The sequence below is a fragment of the Ambystoma mexicanum genome, chromosome 12 (assembly GCF_040938575.1).
Source record: "Ambystoma mexicanum isolate Mex_15411 chromosome 12, UKY_AmexF1_1, whole genome shotgun sequence".
Taxonomy (NCBI): domain Eukaryota; kingdom Metazoa; phylum Chordata; class Amphibia; order Caudata; family Ambystomatidae; genus Ambystoma; species Ambystoma mexicanum.
In genome coordinates, this window is record NC_090936.1 from 71,025,999 (window position 1) to 71,048,221 (window position 22,223).

General features: G+C 46.1%; 1 protein-coding gene across 1 annotated transcript in view; it reads left to right on the top strand.

Moving 5' to 3' along the window:
• ADAMTS20 (ADAM metallopeptidase with thrombospondin type 1 motif 20) overlaps positions 1–22,223 on the top strand; it is a 779,002-nt gene that overhangs the window by 538,334 nt on the left and 218,445 nt on the right. The window contains exon 25 of the mRNA XM_069628019.1: positions 4,565–4,729. Within this exon, the coding sequence (XP_069484120.1) occupies positions 4,565–4,729 (165 nt within the window). The remainder of the gene's footprint in view (positions 1–4,564; positions 4,730–22,223) is intronic.

Consider the following 22,223-nt stretch of genomic DNA (forward strand, 5'->3'; position numbering starts at 1 on the left):
TCTTGCAGGAAGGCATCTGTTCCTTGCACTCCCGGATCCAGCCTCCAGCTGTAGTAGAGGCTCATCTGTGCATTGAGCCGAGAGGCGAAAAGATCAATTTTTAATGGTCCCCATCTCGTGTTCAACCTCTGAAAACCTGCTGGATCCAGTCTCCAATCGCTGGAGTCTGTCAGATACCGAGAGTTCCAATTTGCTACTACGGTCAGTGTGCCTGGCAGGTACTCTGCTGTCACGGATGTCTCTGATCGTAGGCAGAAGTGCCATCTTTTGCTAGTTCTGCTAGAATCTTGGTGGTTGATGTACCTCACTGCTGATATGTTGTCCATCTTCAGCAGAACACAAGATTTTACTCTTGCTCTTGAGAAAGCCTTGATCGCGAAGGATCCTGCTAGGAGCTCCAGACAGTTTCTATGGAGGCGAAGTTCCTCTTCGCTCCACTTGCCTCCGGTCTGTAGAGTCCCACATCTGGCTCCCCAGCCCTTCCGACTGGCGTCTGATTCTATTATCAGATCCGGCTTCTCTCCGAATATGGTTCGCCCATTCCAAGCGTCCATATTCTTTAACCACTACTCTAGTTCTGTAATGGAGTCTTGATCTAGAGGTACATGTTGATGGTTCTTCAGACCCTGTTGTAGATGCTTTATCTTCAACCTCTGCAATCCTCGTCAGAGTCCTGAGACATACTTGCTGTCTTTCTAAGCATGCTCTGATTTCTCTCTTGATGTCTTATCTTCCGAGCTGGAAGCTCTAGTGTCGCCTTCTTGGTATCTAGAACAAACCCTAGGAAGTCTAACCTCTGCGCTGGCGTGGTATCTGACTCTCTGTATTCACTAGGAATCCTAGCGATCCCAGAAAGTCCTGCACCCATCTCGTTTGGTACACTAATACCTCCCGATCTTCTGCTAGTAGGAGGAGATCGTCCAGGTAAATTACCAGCCTGACATCTTTCTCCCTGACCACTGCTGCCACTGGCTTCATCAGCTTCGTGAATGCCCAGGGTGCTGAGGCAAGTCCGAATGGCATTGTCTTGAATTGCCAGAATTGTCTTTGCCAGCAAAAAGCTAGAAAAGGTCAATACTCCTTGAGTATGGGAACTGTAAGGTAAGCGTCCTTCAGATCCAAACGCGTCAGCCAGTCTCCTTCTCTTAGGGAGTCTCTGAGCTGATGGATGCCCTCCATCTTGAAGTGCTGATACATGATCCAACCGTTCAGCTCTTTGATATTTATAACTGGGCGTACCTTCTCTTTCCTGTGTACCAGGAACATATTGCTGACAAACCTGTTTGCGGACTAGCTGCGCTATCTCGCTGTGTAAACATGCCTGTTCCGCTTGCGATAGTCTCTGCCTCTGCGGTCTGCTCAGCTGGACTGGGGCCTCTATGAAATCTAGCTGAAGACCTCTGACGGTCTGCAATATCCAGGAATCGCTTGAAAGCTTGCGCCAATTCTCTAAAAACATGCACGTCCTCCCCCCTACCGGAGGATACTGAATCGTTCTCACTTGGTGTGAATCCTTGACCTTGTCCTGATCCTCTGGACCTGCGGCCCCTCAGGAATCTCCCTCTGGACGGGAAGAATGTGTCTTGACTCTTGTTCTCCCAGTTTTATGCCCTGGTGTTCTGGGGTCTTCTCCCTCCTTGATTATGACCGGCTGCACGACCCCTAAAGCGGCCGGTCCCTCCAAAAACTCTACTGGGAAATATTTTGCAGATCGATGCTTGTGCCTTTTCTAGCGAAGCGTATGTACCAACAAACCGGCCCATCTCCTTCCCAAAGGGTTCTCCAAACAGGAGGCCCTGGGCTCCTTCTCCCGCTTCATACAATGACAGATCGCTAAGATTCGAATCGATCTCGAGCAACAGACCTTTCCTCCTCTCTGAAGCGATGGCACAATTTGCATTCCCGAGAAGACAAACTGCCCTCTGAGCCCACCCAGCGAGACCTTCAGGGTCAACTTCTTCTCCCGTGTCCTTAGCCCTCTCTTCGAGGTCCATAATCTTGGCAAGAGATCCTGCCAAATCCAACACCTTTTCCTGGCAGCTTCTCCAGGACCTATCAATACCCTTGCGGGGGTCTTTGCTCGTTTTTGACACGAAGGTCAGCATCTTTGGATCAAGCTCGGGAGCTTCCGCTACCTTCCCTGGGAGGTCTGGTCACGGACACTCCGCTCGAAGGCGCTGTCTCACCTTCTTATCTAGTGGTTTGCTCAGTCTTGCCGTCATGTACTGCGCTACTCGGGGGGATGGTTGCCACTCGGTGGACCTCGGATTCCAGAAGCTATCCAGGTCAAACATCTCATCTTGAGCTTCCAAGAGGTGTTTCTCCTTCCGCACTCTCTTACCCCCACTGGCCCTTGCCCAGTCATCTTCTTCAGCTTCCTCTTCACCCTGCGAGGTCTGATCCTCTATCTGCTCTTCCTCCGAGCCTGGGTCTTCTCCTGTGTTGTCATCCCCTGGAGAGGGGGTCATGAGGTCCGGCACCGCCTGACGCTGTAGATAAGCCTCTTTCAATTTTGCAAAAGCGTCAGGCACCTCTGGGGCCTTTTCTGCTGCCCCCTCCAAAGAGCCCCGGAGGTCGTCAGCGGTTTTCCTCTTGAGGGCTATCTTACTCCCCTTATGTCCCTCTTTCAAGAGTTCTGTGGGCGTGCGCTCAAGGTCTTTGGTGCTACAACTAGGCTGAGAAAGCATAGCTTCCAATGTCTCCAGCCTCTCCTGCAGCGGTCTAACCCCTTCTGCCACTGCATCAATAAGTGAGCTTCCGAGCACTTATTTAAAACTAGCAGCGAGGTCCTGCGACTGCTCCTCCTCGCTGCACTCAAACTCTGACATTCTTCTGCTGTGCTGTGTGCCTAAAATACCTGAAACAGGTGTCTTAGCACGCCCACTGCTCCGTAGAGATGTTGTTTATGGATATGTTTATAATTTTTCTTTTTTTTTTTTGTTTTTGTTTAGTGGCTGCACTAACTTTATTGACTCTTGTCTTCTGGCTGCTGCGAGGGTCTCGCTTCTTATGCGCAAATCGTATGCTGCTTATCAATGTGGGGTACTACGGGACTCCCCCGTGGCTTGCTGCTCACGATGTCGTGTCGTGACCACTGCTCTCTCTGCTGTCTGGCCAGTCGACGCTTCGCTTGCACTAGCAATCGTTAAGACCGCCTAATCTTTTTATATAATCAATTTCACAGTTCGCTCGCGTGAGCGTTTGGTATGCTGTTCACTCGTTCAATACTAGCGTCGCTGAAAAGCAATGTCCGATGTGGTGTACGCGACTCATCGCGCTTAGCTCCTCCCACCCACGGGTGGGGGCTATGTTAGTGGAGCGCTGTCCGCTGCTCCTTGCTAGCGCGTCCCCGCCTACCCGTGGGTGGGGGCTGCCGCGCTGTCGTGAGGCGCGCTTCTGTGCTCGTGGGCGCCGGCTCCTCCTACCCGAGAGTGGGGCCGGTCCTCGCGAGCGGCGCTGCTACAAAGTCTGCGAGGCTGGCTGCACCCCCGAGGTGTCAGGCATGCGACACGGGGCCGCCAGCCTCGCGGGTAAAGTCCTAACTTACTTGTAAAAGGCTCAAATAACTTGGGACTCTTAGGCATTCCCTTCGCCTTATAATACTGCCTAAACGGCTGACTGACTACGTGTACGCTTGCGTGGTTCTACGTGGAATGCTAAAGCATATCACACATTCTCCCCACACGCATTCCCTGCGCTTATTTGTGCATTATTAAAAGGCAATTACATTAATTATGATATTAATGCCAATCTTACTCCTTTTTTTCCGCTCCTTTCCATACATTTCACACACAGAAACATGGAGAGGGAAGAAATGGTACTTATCTGCTTGAAGAGCAGTAAAAGAAGAGGAGGAGTCCAAGCACAGGAAGTGGGTTGTGACTGGTTGAGAGGATATATACTACAGAGGCTCATGGATTTTCTAGTTTTGAAGAAAGGAAAAGTTGTGTTGTTCTCTTTTCAAAGTTTTGTATGAATTTTGTTGAACTGCTGAAGAGTGGAAATAAATGAAGATGAAGCATAATGCTTGCCTCCAGTCTTGTCATAGAATGTGTTTTTCAATTTTGAAATATTTCACTATGGCAAGCCCTTTGGTGAAATTTGCTGTCAGAACCCACTTGGGAGATGGCACCTTATGAATACTTTAGTGGTCTCTCACACACCCAAGATTGCAGACGGGCTTTCGGCGCATTACAAATAAATAAATGAATTAGTATTTAAAGCGCGTAGGCAGTAAATCCAGTGCGCTGGCAGGCAGCCTTTATTAAATGTGCAGGTCACCTTTGTGAATAAGCCGACATGTGCATTTAAGAGAACTGAAAATGGAAATAATATACACAATGTGTACTATTTTAGCTTGATTTTTTGTATGCTTCTGTCCTATTGTGACTTCATGTTTTCTGTGTGAGAAACCACGTGCTGCAAATAACTACTCTGGTCTTCCCTCAGAGGATAAGCGTCAGAACCTTTTTGCAGCCAATATGGACATGTGTTTTGGATCAATGGTGACAAAAAAGGATTTCAGTGCAAATAATGCAGAGTCAAAATTCTGTCTCTGTTTCAGTGTTCCGTATCTTGTGGAAAAGGCACACAAGCCCGCTATGTTAGCTGCAGAGATGCAGACGGTGGTGTGGCACACGAATCGCTGTGTGCGCATGCACCGCGACCCGAAGAGGCCTCAAGCTGTTTTACGCCTTGTGGAGAATGGCAGGCAGGCGATTGGTCACAAGTAAGTCCTTTTTTAAAAACTAAAAATCCCTTTTAGTACTTGCAAGTTAAAAGGAGTATGACAGACATGTTTTTACATTTCTACATTTAGAACTCTGAGCCTGGGCTGGGGAGGGTCATTTGTGATCATTTACAATTTAACCATGTGTTGTTGTACTTTCTACTCCAACCCTATGATAAAGCAATTTTGTTTTGGAGGCTGCTTTGGACGTTTGCTTAGGTGGAAATTATTCTAAGTGTCTGGAAATCATTATGTCTATGGTATTCAAAAAAATACTAAAGACAAGGTTGGATGGGAGTATGTGATGTCGCTGAAAAAGAACATACCAAGAAGCACAAGCTCTATTTTGAAGGTGCACTATAAGCACAGAGAGGGTACAGGAGGAAGGTTGAATTGAAGTAGGTGGAATGCGGCAGTCAAAGGCGGTGTGGGTGGAAACCCCCACAAAGGGGGTGTGGTAGATCAGAGCTAGGAGACGGACAAGATGGCATTGTGACTGAACTTTCCTTTGTTCAAGTTCACCAAAAACCTATGCTGTCCCAAACTATAGGATTCTTTATTCTGGTATAAAAGGGTTATTGTCAGGATGTCTTTCACAAAGCAATAAAGTCCTCTGGCCAGAATCCTATGCTTGCCTGATTTCTGCCCTACCATTATAAAGAAACACCAACCCAACCATGGTACTGTTGGGCTTGGGCCATGATAAAATGAACAGCGATTGGCTTATGACCCCCACTTTGGTGTGTCTTTCTCAGTAGGGCCCCCGCCCAGTACACAGCCTGTAGGCAAAATTTCCCTCTGAATCTTCTCTTGTCTGCACTGTTCGGTCAGTCCATACATGTGTCTTGTCTCTGTTCTCACTTGGGGACCTCTAGTCCGTGTCTTCTACTCTTAAGTGTTCTCCTTGTATTCTTCCCTAAGAACGTTTCCTGGTGTTCACTCCCGCTATGTAGTTCTTGGTCTTTACCCCCCGTCCCCCCACTCCCATGGGGTCTGGTTTCTTTCACCCCACCTTGGGGTGTCAGGCTTCTCACCATGCTTTGTATTTGTGATTTATAACGTGCACCTGGCAGGCCTAACTGCATTCGGGCAGTGGTCTTAAATTATTAGGTTAAAAGCTAAGATCTGCATAATGTGATATTGAGCAAATTATTGAAATAAATATGTTTTTAAACCTTTGCGGAATAGAAGCAATGAAGAGATGTCCCTTAGTCGCGCCCCGGCGAGTAAAAGGTGTCTACCTCCTCTTTGGGCAAAACAGGATGGTGGTACCCTATCAATTTTGTTGTCTTTTGATCTGAGGGATCTTATAGGCAGATATGCAGAGATCCTATTGGCAGGGTACAGGGGAGCCAATCCGTTCAGACATTTGAACAACAGGCAGAGGACCTTAAAATCAATTTGTTGACCCACCGTCAACCACTGTAGGGATTTTCAGTGATTTGTGACAGGAGGGATGCCTATTAACATAGCGTTGGCATATGATACGATACTATATGATAAGTCACTATAACGCGCCTGCACTCAAGTGTTTCTGCACTTGTGTACAGCTTAGTGTACTTGGGCCCAGCTTTGAGTTAACTAGTGATCCCACGACTAACGGGTCATCAGTGCTATCCAGAAACGGGAGGGCTTCCTGATGTAGCCAAAGATTGTAAAAAGCTGATTGAATTGGTAGTATTGATTTGTTGATGAAAGCTCAAATCAGACTGCCAAATGCAGCCCAAGTTCCTAAACCTAGTATGTCGACACGAGGGTAGGCCAAACAGATGTAGCACAGGAGGCACTACTTCTGGTTTCTTTAATAGATCCTTTGGACCCAGCAGTAGAATCTCTGTCTGTGTGGGATTAGGTTGCAGTCTACTTAGAGATATCCATTGTGCAATCTCTTCAGAGCTTTTAATGATCTTATCAAGTGGTACATTGCGGTCTTCGATTGGGGTTTGGTTTCTATCACCCTGTCTTGAGTCGCTCCCCCCCATTGCAGTTTGATTTCTCTCATTTATCTTGGGTCTCCCACCCCGCTTTGGGGTTTGGTTTCTCTCACCCCGATTTGGGGTCTTGGGTCTCCCACCCAGTCTCAGGGTTTGATTTCTCTCACCCCACCTTGCGGTCTCGGGTCTGTCACCCCATCTTGGGGATGGTTTCTCTTGTGGTCTTGGGTCTCTCACCCGAACTTGGAGTTTTGGGTTGCGCACATTTTGGGGTTTTGTATTGCTCACCGTGCCTTGGGGTCTCGGGTCTCTCACCTCCTCTTGGAGTTTGGTTTTTTCACCCCACCTTGGAGAATGGGTCCCTCACCCCGCCTTTGGGTTTAGTTTCTTAAACCCTGGCTTCAGGTCTTGCGTCTCTTACCCCGCCTTGGGGTTTCGATGGACTTAGTCTCACCTCTCCCAGTTCCCCAGAACCACTGCATACTGCTGTTCTCCGTTCAGTGCTCTTTGGGAGATTCGGGGAGTTCGGCCAATGCAGTACCACTTTTTCTGTTCCTTTCTAGTGTTGCGCATTGGGCAGCGCTTGTCCTTTCTTCCAGCGGGCTTCCAATGGGACCAGGCATTCAGCGTTGTTCCTCCGGGCCAGGTCATTCCAGCTCCTGGTCTGGCAGGGCTGTGACTGTTCCTTGGGCTCAGCCATGGTCCGGTCTGCCACACTTGGCCTATGCTCTTCCTCTTCCTGCCACACCTCCCAGAAGGAGATTATACTGCTTCTCTTGGTTACACCGCTCCATAGGCTTCTCTTCTCCTTCGATTGCTGATCTGCTCCTTTTCTCTCACTCGGTTACGGGGTAGGATTTTCCACCGTCCCTTAGCTCCAAGCGAGTACTGTGCTAACTCCCACATACTGGGATCCTGAGAATAGGGAGAATAACTGCTATAGCTTTCTGGGGTCTACTGTCCTCAAAGTGGGCTCACCCCCAGTTGGATGGATAGGGATAGGGGGTGTTAAGCTTAGAGCGCTCACCTCCATAGTCCCAAAGCCCTTGCCCTCTCACATCCCCTTGCTGCTGGATTAGAAACCTGCTCACGTGGAGGGCCTGCTGCTCGATGAAGGGGGCGGATACCCTGCAGAATCTCCAAGAAATTGGACGGCAAAGCTCTGCCTCTCCAGGAACCAAAAGGTCTTGTCTCCCTGAAGCTCCTGGGCTTGCTTGTATCACATGATCCAGAAGAAAGGAGCCCCTTTGTTGTCAATGACCTGTGACACCAGGACTGCTATTTGGAGAACTGTTGCTGGTCCCCTGCATGCAATTTTCAACACTCACAAAGAGGTGTGTAATTGTGGAGAGTAAATGAAGGCGATTGGCGTCCCTGAGATGCACTTGCAAGATGAAACAGGAAAGCAAAGTGGAGATGCAAACTCCACTTTCATGCATTCCTGCGCTTTGGAACGGCACAAAAGTGAGATGGAGGGCAAAATGAAAGCGTAATTGCACTTTTATGCTTTCCTTTTGCACTTTACTGAGTGTAAAATTACCCACTATTTTTTCTTTTACAGGGGTGGGTTTTCTAGTTAGTTGTTGACTTTATATTATTTCATTAAAAGTCTAGAGTTGTATAGCACCGTCATTACACATTGTCCTATTTTGGAACTATTATACTTAAGTTGTTTGGATTGCTACTGTTACCAGCTCACGTCCCTCCAGTCTGCGGTTTAGCCACTACTCATCCCTGTAGTAGAGCAGTACTCTATTCGGGACAAGAAGTGATGGGAAGAATATGGAAGGGGAGGTGAGATGAGGCGGCGACGGAGCAGAGGAAGTGGTAGAAGGAGGTGCTGGTGAGAAGTTAGAGGAGGCAGTGACATCTTGAAAGGAAACAGAGGTCTAGCAAGAGGTGGTGGAGAGAGGGGAAGAGGTGAATGAATTGGAGGTGGTGTTAAGCACACTGGTAAGGGAAATATCCTGTACTTGCAGGAAGGAATGAGGAGGCCAGGTCAGCCCATGGGAGACTGAGATGATGGGAGGAAGTTCACAGTCAACTCAGGAAGCTCAGCTCAGTGAGTAGTCTAGACGCTAAATAAACCTTAAATATGTCTGGAGCAGTGGAGGGCGGGGTGCTTGGAAACCCAAAGGTTAGTTAAACAACTCTTGGATCAAACTCCCTGACCCCCAGATGTTCCAAAACTACCCTTACCTGGTGGAGTTGACCCAGAATAGCGTTGAAGCCGAGCACCCTTGGACCCGGTTAAACACAGTCAGACAAATAGCTGAGGGTACAGGAACTGTTAAGCCCACAACTAGACCGCTGAAGTAGGGCTACTGCCCACCTGAGAATAATGGTTACAGGACCTGACTTTGGTTTGGAGAACACAGGAGGACCCTGACTGGGCTGAACATTGGTGCTTTCCTTTCCCGTTTGTCCGAGGGTCCGATTTGGATAGTGCATTGGATGCTATGTTGTTTCCAAAATAAAAGACTGAAAACCTACGTTGGGTGTCCCCGTCGTTGCTACCTCCCACCAGGCCTGTTACACTTCCATCTGGCAAACTCTATACAGATCCTTTAACTTGTTAGAGGAGTGCTGCCATATTCAAAGATGAGTATGGTTCTAGGATTAAGGTGGAAGTGTGGGTTCTATTAAAGCCACTGCAAGTTTACGCCTAGCAGTAACACCCTGATTCACCTTCTTGTGTCCTCACTGCACTCTTGCTCAGCAAGGATTAGAAGCCTCCTCGTGCAAGCTCTGTGCTCTTGACTAAGTTGCATATCTGGATTGAGGTGAAGTTAGGGACATCTTTCCTGTCATTCATTCTGCCCTACCTTGAACCCTGCTTATGACCTATGAATCAGAAAAAAATATTGAGTAATTTTTTTATATTGATATCTATTTATTATAGGCAAATTTGTAATTCTGAACACAAATTTCATACTGAGCGTACATGAAAGAATATAGCGGCATTCCCTAGAAGGGGTGCTTTCACAAGATGCAATGGTAGTATACATCAACATGCTAAGTGATTAAACGATCATTTTATGTTATGTTAAATTTATTTAGCGCTGAGGGCCCGTAAGAACTAATGTCTTGCAGAAGACTAGCAGGCAAGTTAACAAGAAGCCCAGTGGTTCAATCTATACTAGTGGGCAAGCTAACAGGAAGCCCCGTGGTTTAATCTAGACTAGTGGACAAGCTAACAGGAAGCCCAATGGTTCAATCTAGACTAGCGGGCAAGCTAACAGGAAACCCAGTGGTTCAACCTAGACTAGCGGGCAAGCTAACAGGAAGCCCAGGGGTTCAATCTAGATGAATGGGCAAGCTAACAGGAAGCCCAGTGGTTCAATCTAGACTAGCGGGCAAGCTAACAGGAAGCCCAGTGGTTCAATCCAGATGAGTGGGCAAGCCAACAGGAAGCCCAGTGGTTCAATCTACAAATGAAAGTAAGTGAGTTTCTAGTCCCTCCTTAACAGTAATATATTTGATTGTGATCTTAAGGCAAAAGGTAAGCTGTTTCAAATACTAGCAATTTGGGCTGGAAAAAGTCTGCCACCCCCAGATTTAAGATTATATTTGGGAACCGCCATAATATGGGATTTTGATGATTGCAGATTTCTGCTCGGGGTGTACATAGTTACTGCTAAGCTCAAAAACAATGGTACGTTGCTATACACATATATGTGACTAAGTGGAACAAGCTTGAAATTGATTCTGGCTTAGAGTGGGTGCATTGGGGTATATGGGGGTGGCAAAGTAACATGGGTAACAGAAAGGAGGTAAGCCAATGCTGAGCAGTATACGACACCTTGGCCATTGACAACAATCTATCAAGTATGCATTGGTAGTACAAGGTATCAAAAGCGACTGATAGTTTTCACATAACCAAAAAGGCATTTCCGTGGTTGTCTTTGTTCCTCAAATGGTTTACAGATATGTCCAGAAAAGCAAGTTCGGTACCTCGATGGGCATAGAAAGCAGGCAGGCTACAGGCCAGTAGGCCATGGGACTCTTCCTATTCCTGGAATTGCAAGTCAACATCCTTCTCAATCAACTTCAGTAGAACAGGGGCCCTTGGTGGAAGTGTGGGTTCTATTAAAGCCACTGCAAGTTTACGCCTAGCAGTAACACCCTGATTCACCTTCTTGTGTCCTCACTGCACTCTTGCTCAGCAAGGATTAGAAGCCTCCTCGTGCAAGCTCTGTGCTCTTGACTAAGTTGCATATCTGGATTGAGGTGAAGTTAGGGACATCTTTCCTGTCATTCATTCTGCCCTACCTTGAACCCTGCTTATGACCTATGACTCAATGCAATGGTAGTATACATCAACATGCTAAGTGATTAAAGGATCATTTTATGTTATGTTAAATTTATTTAGCGCTGAGGGCCCGTAAGAACTAATGTCTTGCAGAAGACTAGCAGGCAAGTTAACAAGAAGCCCAGTGGTTCAATCTATACTAGTGGGCAAGCTAACAGGAAGCCCCGTGGTTTAATCTAGACTAGTGGACAAGCTAACAGGAAGCCCAATGGTTCAATCTAGACTAGCGGGCAAGCTAACAGGAAACCCAGTGGTTCAACCTAGACTAGCGGGCAAGCTAACAGGAAGCCCAGGGGTTCAATCTAGATGAATGGGCAAGCTAACAGGAAGCCCAGTGGTTCAATCTAGACTAGCAGGCAAGCTACCAGTAAGCCCAGTGGTTCAATCTAGACTAGCGGGTAAGCTAACAGGAAGCCCCGTGGTTCAATCTAGACTAGCGGGCAAGCTAACAGGAAGCCCAGTGGTTCAATCCAGATGAGTGGGCAAGCCAACAGGAAGCCCAGTGGTTCAATCTACAAATGAAAGTAAGTGAGTTTCTAGTCCCTCCTTAACAGTAATATATTTGATTGTGATCTTAAGGCAAAAGGTAAGCTGTTTCAAATACTAGCAATTTGGGCTGGAAAAAGTCTGCCACCCCCAGATTTAAGATTATATTTGGGAACCGCCATAATATGGGATTTTGATGATTGCAGATTTCTGCTCGGGGTGTACATAGTTATTGCTAAGCTCAAAAACAATGGTACGTTGCTATACACATATATGTGACTAAGTGGAACAAGCTTGAAATTGATTCTGGCTTAGAGTGGGTGCATTGGGGTATATGGGGGTGGCAAAGTAACATGGGTAACAGAAAGGAGGTAAGCCAATGCTGAGCAGTATACGACACCTTGGCCATTGACAACAATCTATCAAGTATGCATTGGTAGTACAAGGTATCAAAAGCGACTGATAGTTTTCACATAACCAAAAAGGCATTTCCGTGGTTGTCTTTGTTCCTCAAATGGTTTACAGATATGTCCAGAATAGCAGGTTCGGTACCTCGATGGGCATAGAAAGCAGGCAGGCTACAGGCCAGTAGGCCATGGGACTCTTTCTATTCCTGGAATTGCAAGTCAACATCCTTCTCAATCAACTTCAGTAGAACAGGGGCCCTTGGCCCGTGTCCTCAATACCTCCAACTCTCTCTTCGTGAAAACCTTCCTACTCGAACTCTTCGCTCATCCACCTCCAACTCCCTCAGGGCCAGTCGCTTCTCCAAGCAACAAGTTGGTGGTTAGATCTCTTTCTTTGGCTGTGGCCTCCCTCTGAAACAGCCTCCCTGCCTCTGAAACTTGATGCGAACTATCTCCGGTTCCGGAAGCACCTCAAGTCCTTCCTCTTTGCTTCTGTCGTCTCTCTTCTTCACCCCTGCTGATTTTCTGTCTGGAACTGCACTGGTCACCTGGCTACCCTCTGATTCCGTGCCCAGGTCCCTACCCGCACAGTTGCACACCCGCACTGCTTCCCGGCAACCCTTGCACTTGGGTCTGTATCTGTAACAGTACAGTCCCCCTACCTGCACTTTTGGACACCTGCTGGCCGCACTTCTTGTTTTGTTTTGATCCCATGTACAGCACTGCCCCCTCCCCTTCCCCTGGCACTTTTCCCCTCCCAATCCCCCGCACTTGAATGATCTCCATGTCACTTGGCCTAGTAAAATCATTCTCTATCCTCCCACTGTTCCCCCTTCCTTGCCTCGTTGCACGTTGAAACCCTTGTGTATAGGCGCGTTACAAATGCCATATCATATCATTAGCGATATAAATTTGGGATCAAGAATAGACTACGGGGAGGAGTGCTCCATAGAGTGTTTAGAGGATCTGATACCATACCCTGTAAGAAGGAACTATTAACAAATGTACCATTGAAAGGTAAAGATCATCTCAGAGCCTTTGAAGATGGCCATCAGGAAAGGATTATCTGGCCTTGGTGTTGATTCATCGACTCATTTTGACTCATTTCCCTACAAATAACATTATGGAGTTGTAATTCAGAAGATTCCAAATCTGCAGCAAAGGTAATTGGATTATATTCTTGTGGTTCCCTAGTGCAAGAAAAAATAATGTATGCTATGTGGCTGCAAGTTGAGGCCATCAAAGAATCGAAAGATGGGGCTTGGAGCTGCTCTATTTTCCAACAGACGAAGAGTAGCTAACATGCGTTTATAGAAATTGGCTGCCTATTCAAAGCAAAAGAAATCTAAACCTTGTTTGTCTAAGACAATGGCAGCTCATATTGTTTCTGGAGTGATGGGAGAAAGGGATTGGCAGATTACTTACTGCGCAGCCCATTTGGTCGCAGGAGAATTTATTGCGATTTATTGACGCATATTGCCACATATACATGTTGGCGGTAGGATTAGGGAAATCATTATTGTTGGGAGACTAAGGGGTGTCTCCCCACACACACACACACACATATATATATATATATATATATATATATGCAGCAAAATCAACCTGTCAACAAAATAATTCGACCAGTTCTCCTACAACCAAATAGATTTGATATAATCACCTTAAACTGAGAGAAAGACTTTACTTTAGTGTTAAACTCATGCCTAGACTCCTTGTCTTTTCTTAGTTTAGGCAAAACTTAATGAAGATTAGCTGAATATCAGGGCTATTAGGAGGATTGAGATTATACTAACTTTGTTTTAAGAGAAGGGAACATAGACCAGGGACAGTGACTAGTGGACAAAACATGAATAATTTAGTATTTAGGGCTTGGAGTCATAATTAGCATGGGTATTTCTTTTAATATTTGTACTGAACAGTGGGGCGTTTCCACAAAGGGGCGGTTGGGCAGTCACTTGAGGCGGGGTAGTGTGGGCGCAGCCCATCCCTCAATAACAAGTGGAGTTAGAGCCACCAAAGGAAAAGCTTTGATTGCCGGGGCAAAGCATTCCACTGGGGTGGGCAGAAATAACAGAAACAGGAACATGCAAAGGGGGGCATCGGGGGAAGATGGGATGTTGAGAGAAGAGTGCAATGTCTAAGAGGGAAGAATAGGGGTGTGTTGGATCCCTACGATATTGGAGCTTTATACATAGGTGATCGATTTTGGGAGAATTCCTATGTTCTGTTGAATCATAGAACGTTGAGAGATGTAGTCCACTCGTTATAGATTTATGCCATTAGGTCTTTATTATCACTGTGGGTGACGACACATGTTTCTACCACTCAAGGGTCTTTATCGAGGCTGTGATCATCATCTATCATACATTGTTTGTTCACATATTCATAGAATGTCATATCAAACTCAAGGTGGCAAGTGCAGAGTGATTTTGTGACAAGTGTATGTAGTGACATGTACATAAGTTTGAAAAAGAGGGAGGGGTTTTTTGGTGACATTTATTCATAATGAGCACAACTTTGTGGGCCCATTATCGACATACAGTATATTCAGTACAGATTTGGGTAATGGGTGTATGTGTTGTATACAAGTGGAAATAATAAACATCGTAAAGCAAGAGAGACATAGGGCCTCATTTCAAGTCAGTCGGTCCGGAAACAATGGTGGCGGTAAATCCGCCGCCACCATTGTTTCCGGAATGGCTGATTCAGAGTCCTGCAGATGGGAGGTGTCACTCCTGCCAGGTCTGAACTGGTGGAAATAACACCATCTGACTGCAGACAGACATGGAAACACCGGCTCCATCATAGACGGAACCAGTGTTTCCACGGTCCCCATCCCCATGGAGTCCCATGGGACTTCATGGGAATGGGGATTTACAGAATTCTGCCTCCAGAATTACCGGGTCACCTGGGTTGTAATTCCCCAGTGATTCCGGTAATCACGGAGGCGGAATGGTATTACCGGTCCGGTGGCAGCCTGCCGGTATTTCCTGCACGGCTACCGCCGGAGGACTCGTAATGAGGCCCATAGTAACACCAAGGAAGGAAAGGAAAGAAAGGGAAGATTGTGTTAGTTCGTAGTTTGTTCTACATTGAGTTTGAAATTCAAATTTAGTTCATTTTTTGTATGGATTATGGTAATGATGTAAGCTTACCAATTGTGATTATTCCTGGACATTGGGTTTATGTGGCGTGTTGCCAGTGGTGGTTGGATGCACTGAATAGTGCTTCTGGGAAGAAAGAAACTAAAGATCATGATTTTGGCGTGGTCCTTAAAACCTGGCAATTTGTGGTGATTAGTAAAGATACTGTTATGGCAAGGTTGGGTGTACCCCATTGGTTAATACGATATCAATATGGAGCCTGACCTTTTGTTTTTTTTCCTGATGTAGGACCATCGGGAAATGATAATGCAATTGCGCCCTAGATAGTTAGCCATTTGGATATTGTTGGATTGATTGCCTGGGCCATGTGGTTGGCGTAACTGCCTGAGAAACAAGAGCGTGTGACTGGTTGGTGGTGGGGCTGGAGGGCGTGACGAGCATAGGTGGTGTGAGTGCACCGCTTTGTCAGTGTCTGGCTTGGCAGTTCATTTAGCTTAGTGTGAACGGCTGAGAACACATCATTGTGTCATACGTTTCATGCATGCATGTGAGTGTGTCATAATGAATTGAGTTGTGCCAATTGGTGCATATTATGTATGTTAGGATCTAGATTCGCGTCCCATAGAAATCATGTGGCACGATTACTCATTAGTTGTCCTGGTTCCTGTAGCACTGTAACCATCCTGCCTAAAAGTTGGCTGACATGAGCACGTGTCTTGTCTGAAGATGCATATCACGGAAAGGCTCGATTAAGCTACTCTCCTGGATGATAAGCTACGCATTGCCTCAATGATTCCATGATTGTGCTGTGCTTTCTAGGAAATGCATACAAATTAATACATTAGCCGTACTTTGGGTCAATGAAAGTATTCTAAGGACCGGGTCGGGTAAGGTACTCTCCCAGTTTGGAATACAAAGTGGTGCCTTGGAGATAAAGCGATAGTGCCGGTGGCCTCCATTAGTCATTGCGCCCACAGCCTTCCCTGGAAAATGCCTGCTTGACCGCTTCACTTTGACATTGATGTACGAGAATGCCTTCGAGGGCTGCCTGTAAATCGCTTATCCCGGGCGCTGTTGGAACAACCGTGGGTGGGTGGCGGTAGTGAAGAGACTTGTGAATTAAGTATATTCATGCTCCTTGCTCATACAGTAATGATTAGTATAGCCCATACAGTTGTCTATTGTTAACGCGGTTAAACCACTATTATCTACTAAAAACTGCCTCGTGATTGCCAGGGCTACAGTCGGTGCCAAACTCAACTACTGTAATGTCCTCTTTCTGGGCACTTCGTCCAAAAAACTTAATAAGATGCAGGTCCCTCAAAACAACGCACTCAGGGCAGCAATGAGCATCCCTAAAAGGGAACACCTCTCTCAGGCGAGAAGAGATACTCATTGGTTGCCAGTCAACGAGCGCATTCTTTTCAAAACCATAGCCATCACTCATAAGTGCCTCTCACGCAAGCCCTCCCCCATCTCTCTGAAAAGATCACCCCCATCTCATCATCCAGACCAATCATATCGCACCTTGCCAATCAGATCTACGTCCCTTCCTACATAAGAACCAAAAAAGGAGATGCCATCTTCCAACACCTAGCACCCAAAAACTGGAGCACCCTTCCCACAGCTCTCAGAAATTAAACATCCTACAAATGTTTACGTAAAGCACTGAAAACCAAACTCTTCAGCTAACTATGCCAGGCACACTTACCACCACCACTCTGGAATGAGTAACAGCTCTGGTTCACCCTTGTAATGTTAACAAATGTTTCTGTCAGATGTTCCAGGCTGACATGTCTTGTTATACTGTTCCACTGTAACCAAGGAACCTGTGGTCCTCTCTCCTGTTGTCATTGTTTTTTATCTTTTAACTGCAACAATCTCACTCAAGTAAGCATTTTGTAACAGTGCCACGGTGCCCAAGGGCCGTTGTGCGCTTTATAAATCCAAATAAATAAATAAAATAAATAACTTTTAGTTTAAAAAGAGGGAACTCCAGTTGCCCGCTTACCTTAACGGCTTAGAGCCACAGTTTTATCTGGTTCTCGGTCGGCGTTCACTCCAACCCGCACTATTACCATGCAGAGTTATATTTCCCTTAAGGTTCATCCCATTGGCCAGTGGCTGAGTGCCAGGATTGGCCCATAGTATGAGTTATCTGATTCGCCCATATGGTCACGTGGCCTATTCTCAATGTGTGTGTGCTTCTCAAGTTTATTTTACGATCCGTGTCTCCTGATACAAAGTTTTGTTGACCTTATGACAAAGTGATTGCGCAGGTACCGATGACGGACAAAGGTGTTCATATGTGAAGTTAGTTAATGAATTCAAAATACGTGACATGGTGCCGGTTAATACAAAAAATATGGATATATATATATATATATATATATATATATATATATATATATATATATATATATATATATATATTAGTAAATATATCTGTTAAAGTTTGTTTTTTATTTCTATTTCATATGTAGTGTGGGGGCAACCCATCCTTCAATAACAAGTGGAGTTTGAACAACCAATGGAAAAGCTTTGATGGCCGGGGGAAAGCATTCCACTGGGGTGGGCAAGTAGTGAGAAGGAACGGAAGCAGGAACATGCAAAGGGGGCATCGGGGGCAGATGGGATGTTGAAAGAAGAGTGCAACGTCTAAGGTGGAAGAGTATGGCAAGATGCAGTCAGAAAGGTAACAAGGGGTCATGGATATATTTAAGGGCAAGGAGCAGGAACTTAAAGATGGAGTAATTTTGCACAGGGAGCCATCCATTGTGGTGACAGTAGGTTGAAGTGGGGGCGGGGGTTGGGTCACTAGAAGTCCATTTTTCTGAGCGCCAGCATAGAGATACGTTTTTGCAGAGTGGTGAACATTTTCCTTATATTGAGGAGGTTGAGTCTGGATCCTGTAGCAGTGGACATGATGAATCAAAAGAGTGTAAGGTTCATTTCAAAGACCACCCGATGTTGCGAGCCATGGATAAGTATAAAGGAGGGTGTGGGTAGTGTAAGGAACTCATGGTGGCAAGAGTAAAGACAGACACAAGTGATCACAGTTCAAGGGTGTTTATTAAAATGTATGTGGGTTGGAAAAATGCCTAATCTAAACCTAAATCTAAGATGGGAGCAAGCTACGACCACCAAAAGAAAAATAAGGCAGTCCTAGTGGCGTCTTGTCAAATAAAATAGCCTATACTTAGAAAAACCTATTACCAATCCTTACAACTAAATAACAAAAGAGTGTGGGATAAGGTTCACAAGAAAGTAAGAAGTGTTCACAAATGATGTCAGGATGTGTAGCCGGGGTCTCCCTTCCCCACGTTTTGAGCACGGGACAAGGTGGGACTCCTGACCACAGCACACTCTCGAGCTTTCCCAGCATGAGACGACAGTTCCGTTGTCAGATATCAGGACCTTCAATGGTGAATTCTCTTTTCCCTTAAAAGTCTCTTGCCTTAGAGGACCAGATATACACAAATAAACAAATAGAAAGTTCTCTTGGTTTTATTCACGTGTCGTTGGGGTGATGGCTTTTCACCCCTGGATACCCCTCTTCCGGTTCTCAGATCTTAAAAAAGTGGTTAGCTATATCGGGACCTTCAGTAGTTAGATCTCCTACTTCTGATGACCTGATATGTTCAGCATAATATAATAAAAGTTCCTTCCTTATGGCACTTAGGGTGAGGGTTCTTCACCCCTGGGTCCCCTTCTTCCACATGCAGACCCCTCTCGAATCTCAGCCTGTCGGGTTCACTATGGCTTGTATTCAAAAAGATTTCTTGTTTTTCATGACCTTGCTTGGTGGGGTGATAGCTTCTCACCCCTGGATCCTCCTCTTGCATGATCAGACCCTTCTCAAATGTTTGCCTCCCTCTGTCGGGTTCGCCTTTGTCAACAAACTGTTCATCTGGACTTTTAGGCTTTGCCCCTTTCCATCAGCATCCCTCCATCAGGTGCACTCTTGCCAACTTTTATCAGTCATTCAATTTCTTTTACTTTCTTACAAGTCGGGACTCACTTCCCTTAGCTTTTCAACTTCTGACGGTCAAAGACTTGCGACTGTACAGAGGAATTTGCTAGACCCCTGTATGACCACTTTGCCCACTTTCTCGACTCGTTCCTGAGGCCTTCTGGTAACGGTAGTTTCAGCAATAGGGTAATCGCCCAGAGTTTGAGCAAGCACCCATGTTCTTTGTACTTTTCTTCAATTAGCCGTTTGCTACTTTTGTTCAACACAGTGTGGTTTCTTATCGGCTTTCCCTTTGACTCACTGGCTGTGATGAACCGCTTGGCTTTTCTTGTCTCTGCAGTCAAGGCTGGCACCACGGTGGCAAGCGTCTCTCCCTGGCTTGGTTATTAGCAGAGGAGGACCTTGTGTACCATTGACCTTGTGTGCCATTGACATCTGCTGCAATACACGCTGGCTATTGTTTGTGGCCTTACAATTCTTTCCATGGAGGCTTCACAGGCTTGGATCGGAAATGGTAAGGTCGCTTCTCTCCTTGTCACCCTTTCGGTACTCGCCGCCTTTCTCCTCCTCTTGAACGGTCATACTTGGATAGATGAGTCGTCCTGCGGTTTGCTTTGCTCATACCATGCTCTCGTGCTCCACCTTTTATCCCTGTGGGGAAGGGAAAGGGCCGTCAGGTGCAATGTTCCCTCTAATTATTTTGGGCTGGGTGCGCCAAAGAATAGTTGTGTGCGGGCTGTTTTTCAGTAATGTGCGCAACTGAGTGATGCGCTGCCAGACCGGGGGTGGTCGGCAGTGGTGCGGAGGCGCCAGCGTGGCGCCCCACCAGTGAGCAAGGCTTAGTGATCAGATTCCGCAGTGTGCAAGCGAGGAATGCAAATTTTCAGCACAACAAGCTCTACTTCAAGGGACATTTGGGTGCTCTATTCTCCTCCCAAGACTTAAGCTCATCTCAAATTGGATCCTTTTACATCGCTAAACATTAGCAAGATCTTTCGTTTTATGATGGGTTGGTACAAGAACAGAGGGGTTCTTGTAGTGGAACACAGATTCTGCCTCACAAATTAATATTAGCACAGCATTAGCTTCTCCATTCTCAGTTCACTAAATATATGGAATATAAAGGAAATGCTTTCTATTGGTTTAATGAAATAAACAGTACATGAACATGATTAATGACAAAGACGACTTAATAGAAGGGGGGCATGGAAGGACATTGGACTCTGACACTTAAATAAAAAGCACTGAATCATGTAATCATGTAATCTCAGATTGTCCTGGAAGTTACCCCGGCAATCTCAGAAAGTCTGCCAAGAAAAGGGTGACTATACAGCATCATAAAAGGAGAGGACTGCAACCAAATCAGAGGTCCAGCAAGAGGAAACACTCCAACAAGGAAGGGTTTAGGGAGTGATTAGAAGGGTACTAAGGGGCAGGAGACAGCTCATTCTCACACCACTCCTTAACTGTGTGGTTTCAGATGTGAAGGAGAGAGTTAACCGCTAGTAACATTGAAGCTGCACTAGAATAGTCTCATTAGAATGTGTGAAGAAGTTAGAGGACCCCACTCAAGTAAGTTTGCTCTGACATCACAATCTATGACGTTGGCACCTAACCTCTCCCACATTTAAAAGGGTTAGACCTCCCCCCAACATTTTGACTTAAGTGCACCCCTGCCTCCTTGTAGATCAATATATGCAATAACAGCAGGTCCCTCCAGATCCATATTGTCAAATAACTGTGAATGCAAGCAGACGTCCAAGGCCAAATGATAATATGTTATTGTATAGCACTTACGCTTAAGCTCTTTTTTATAGAACAAATATGCATACAATATCACCCAACCTGTGTTGGTACTCATTTATTGACCTCAGAAGGATGAAAGGCTGAGATGGCCTTACAGGGATTCGAACCTGCAGATCACACACACATCGCAGCAGCAAGCGCTCAACCTACTGAGTTATCATATCGGCTATAGTAAAATGAGCCATTAGTGGATACCATTAAACTGGTAACTGAGATTTAACAGCAGACCAGTTAAGTTAATATAATCTAATCTAAGTAAACCGTAAAATATTACAGTAGGGTACTGACATTTTCTTATTGCAGGTGGTAGTCTTATGGGGTCTCCTTGGCGAATTTGATGTTGACATCTCCCCAAGAACGGCTGAAATACATTAATGATATTGCATACACAAGCCTGAGGTGCTTGTTATTTACAGCTCGGTTGTAGTTCGAGGGACAGCGATGAATACCTCCAACAGAAATGAGGGATTCTTCCATTTTCCGTCCGGCTGCAGTTTCCTTTAGGGTTTCCATGAAAGTGTGAAATGGCAACCTCTGTGCTGGGGTGCACAGACCGTTGCTATGGAGTGGAGTGCAGCTCTCTGCTGTTTTTACATGGACTAAGTTGCAAACACATGCACACACACACACACACAGACACACACACACACACACATATCCCCTCCCCACCTTCGGTCCCTCAAGGCACTCTGCGAAGGAGGTGATATGGTGAAGTGATTTGTGGGGATGTGGGTAACAGAGCACAGACAGCTTGTGTGCACAGATCCAAAACAGCAAAGCAACGCCATGCGTGCCTCCTGTTTGTGTTCACATGGGAGCCCTTTATGAATTCCCTGCCCATAGATGCCCTTCTCTCTGCTGCTGCACTAAATACAGAAGTGACAGCTCTTCTAACGAAAGTGCTCGTATAGGTTCAACCATCCTCTAAACATTTCAAAAGTACCATTTAAAGAATGCGACCCTGCATCTGAGGTTGGGCACATACATTAAACATGCAAATAGCACCGATTTTGAAGCCTGTCGTTGGTATGCAATGTGATTTCGCCACATACAAATCCTCCTTTAACTCAGCTTTATCATGTAGTCTGGCGCCCCTCCCAGCCCCACCCCCCCCCCTCATCAGGATGTTCCCTTTTCACACGGTGAACCTCTGTGTTGCTATGCAGCATTTTAGGGAAGAGTTAGCAAGCACCAGGATGTTAAATCCTGCAAAACAAATGGCAGCTCAGTCAGCCCAGCCATCGCAGGTGTATTCCACGTGCAGTGGGACCTTGTTCACAGCAAGTCTGACGGGATACTTTAATGAAATCATCCGGTGCTGCGTGGGAGTCGAGTACGGTCGCACTTGGTACACACGCGGTTTGTTTGGTGCCCCCCACAAATGCAAATTGCAAAAAACGGGCAAGTATGGCCTGGGCAGAATAATCATGCAGCAGTCAGCGAAAAGCGGAACACCCAGGCTGGCTTGG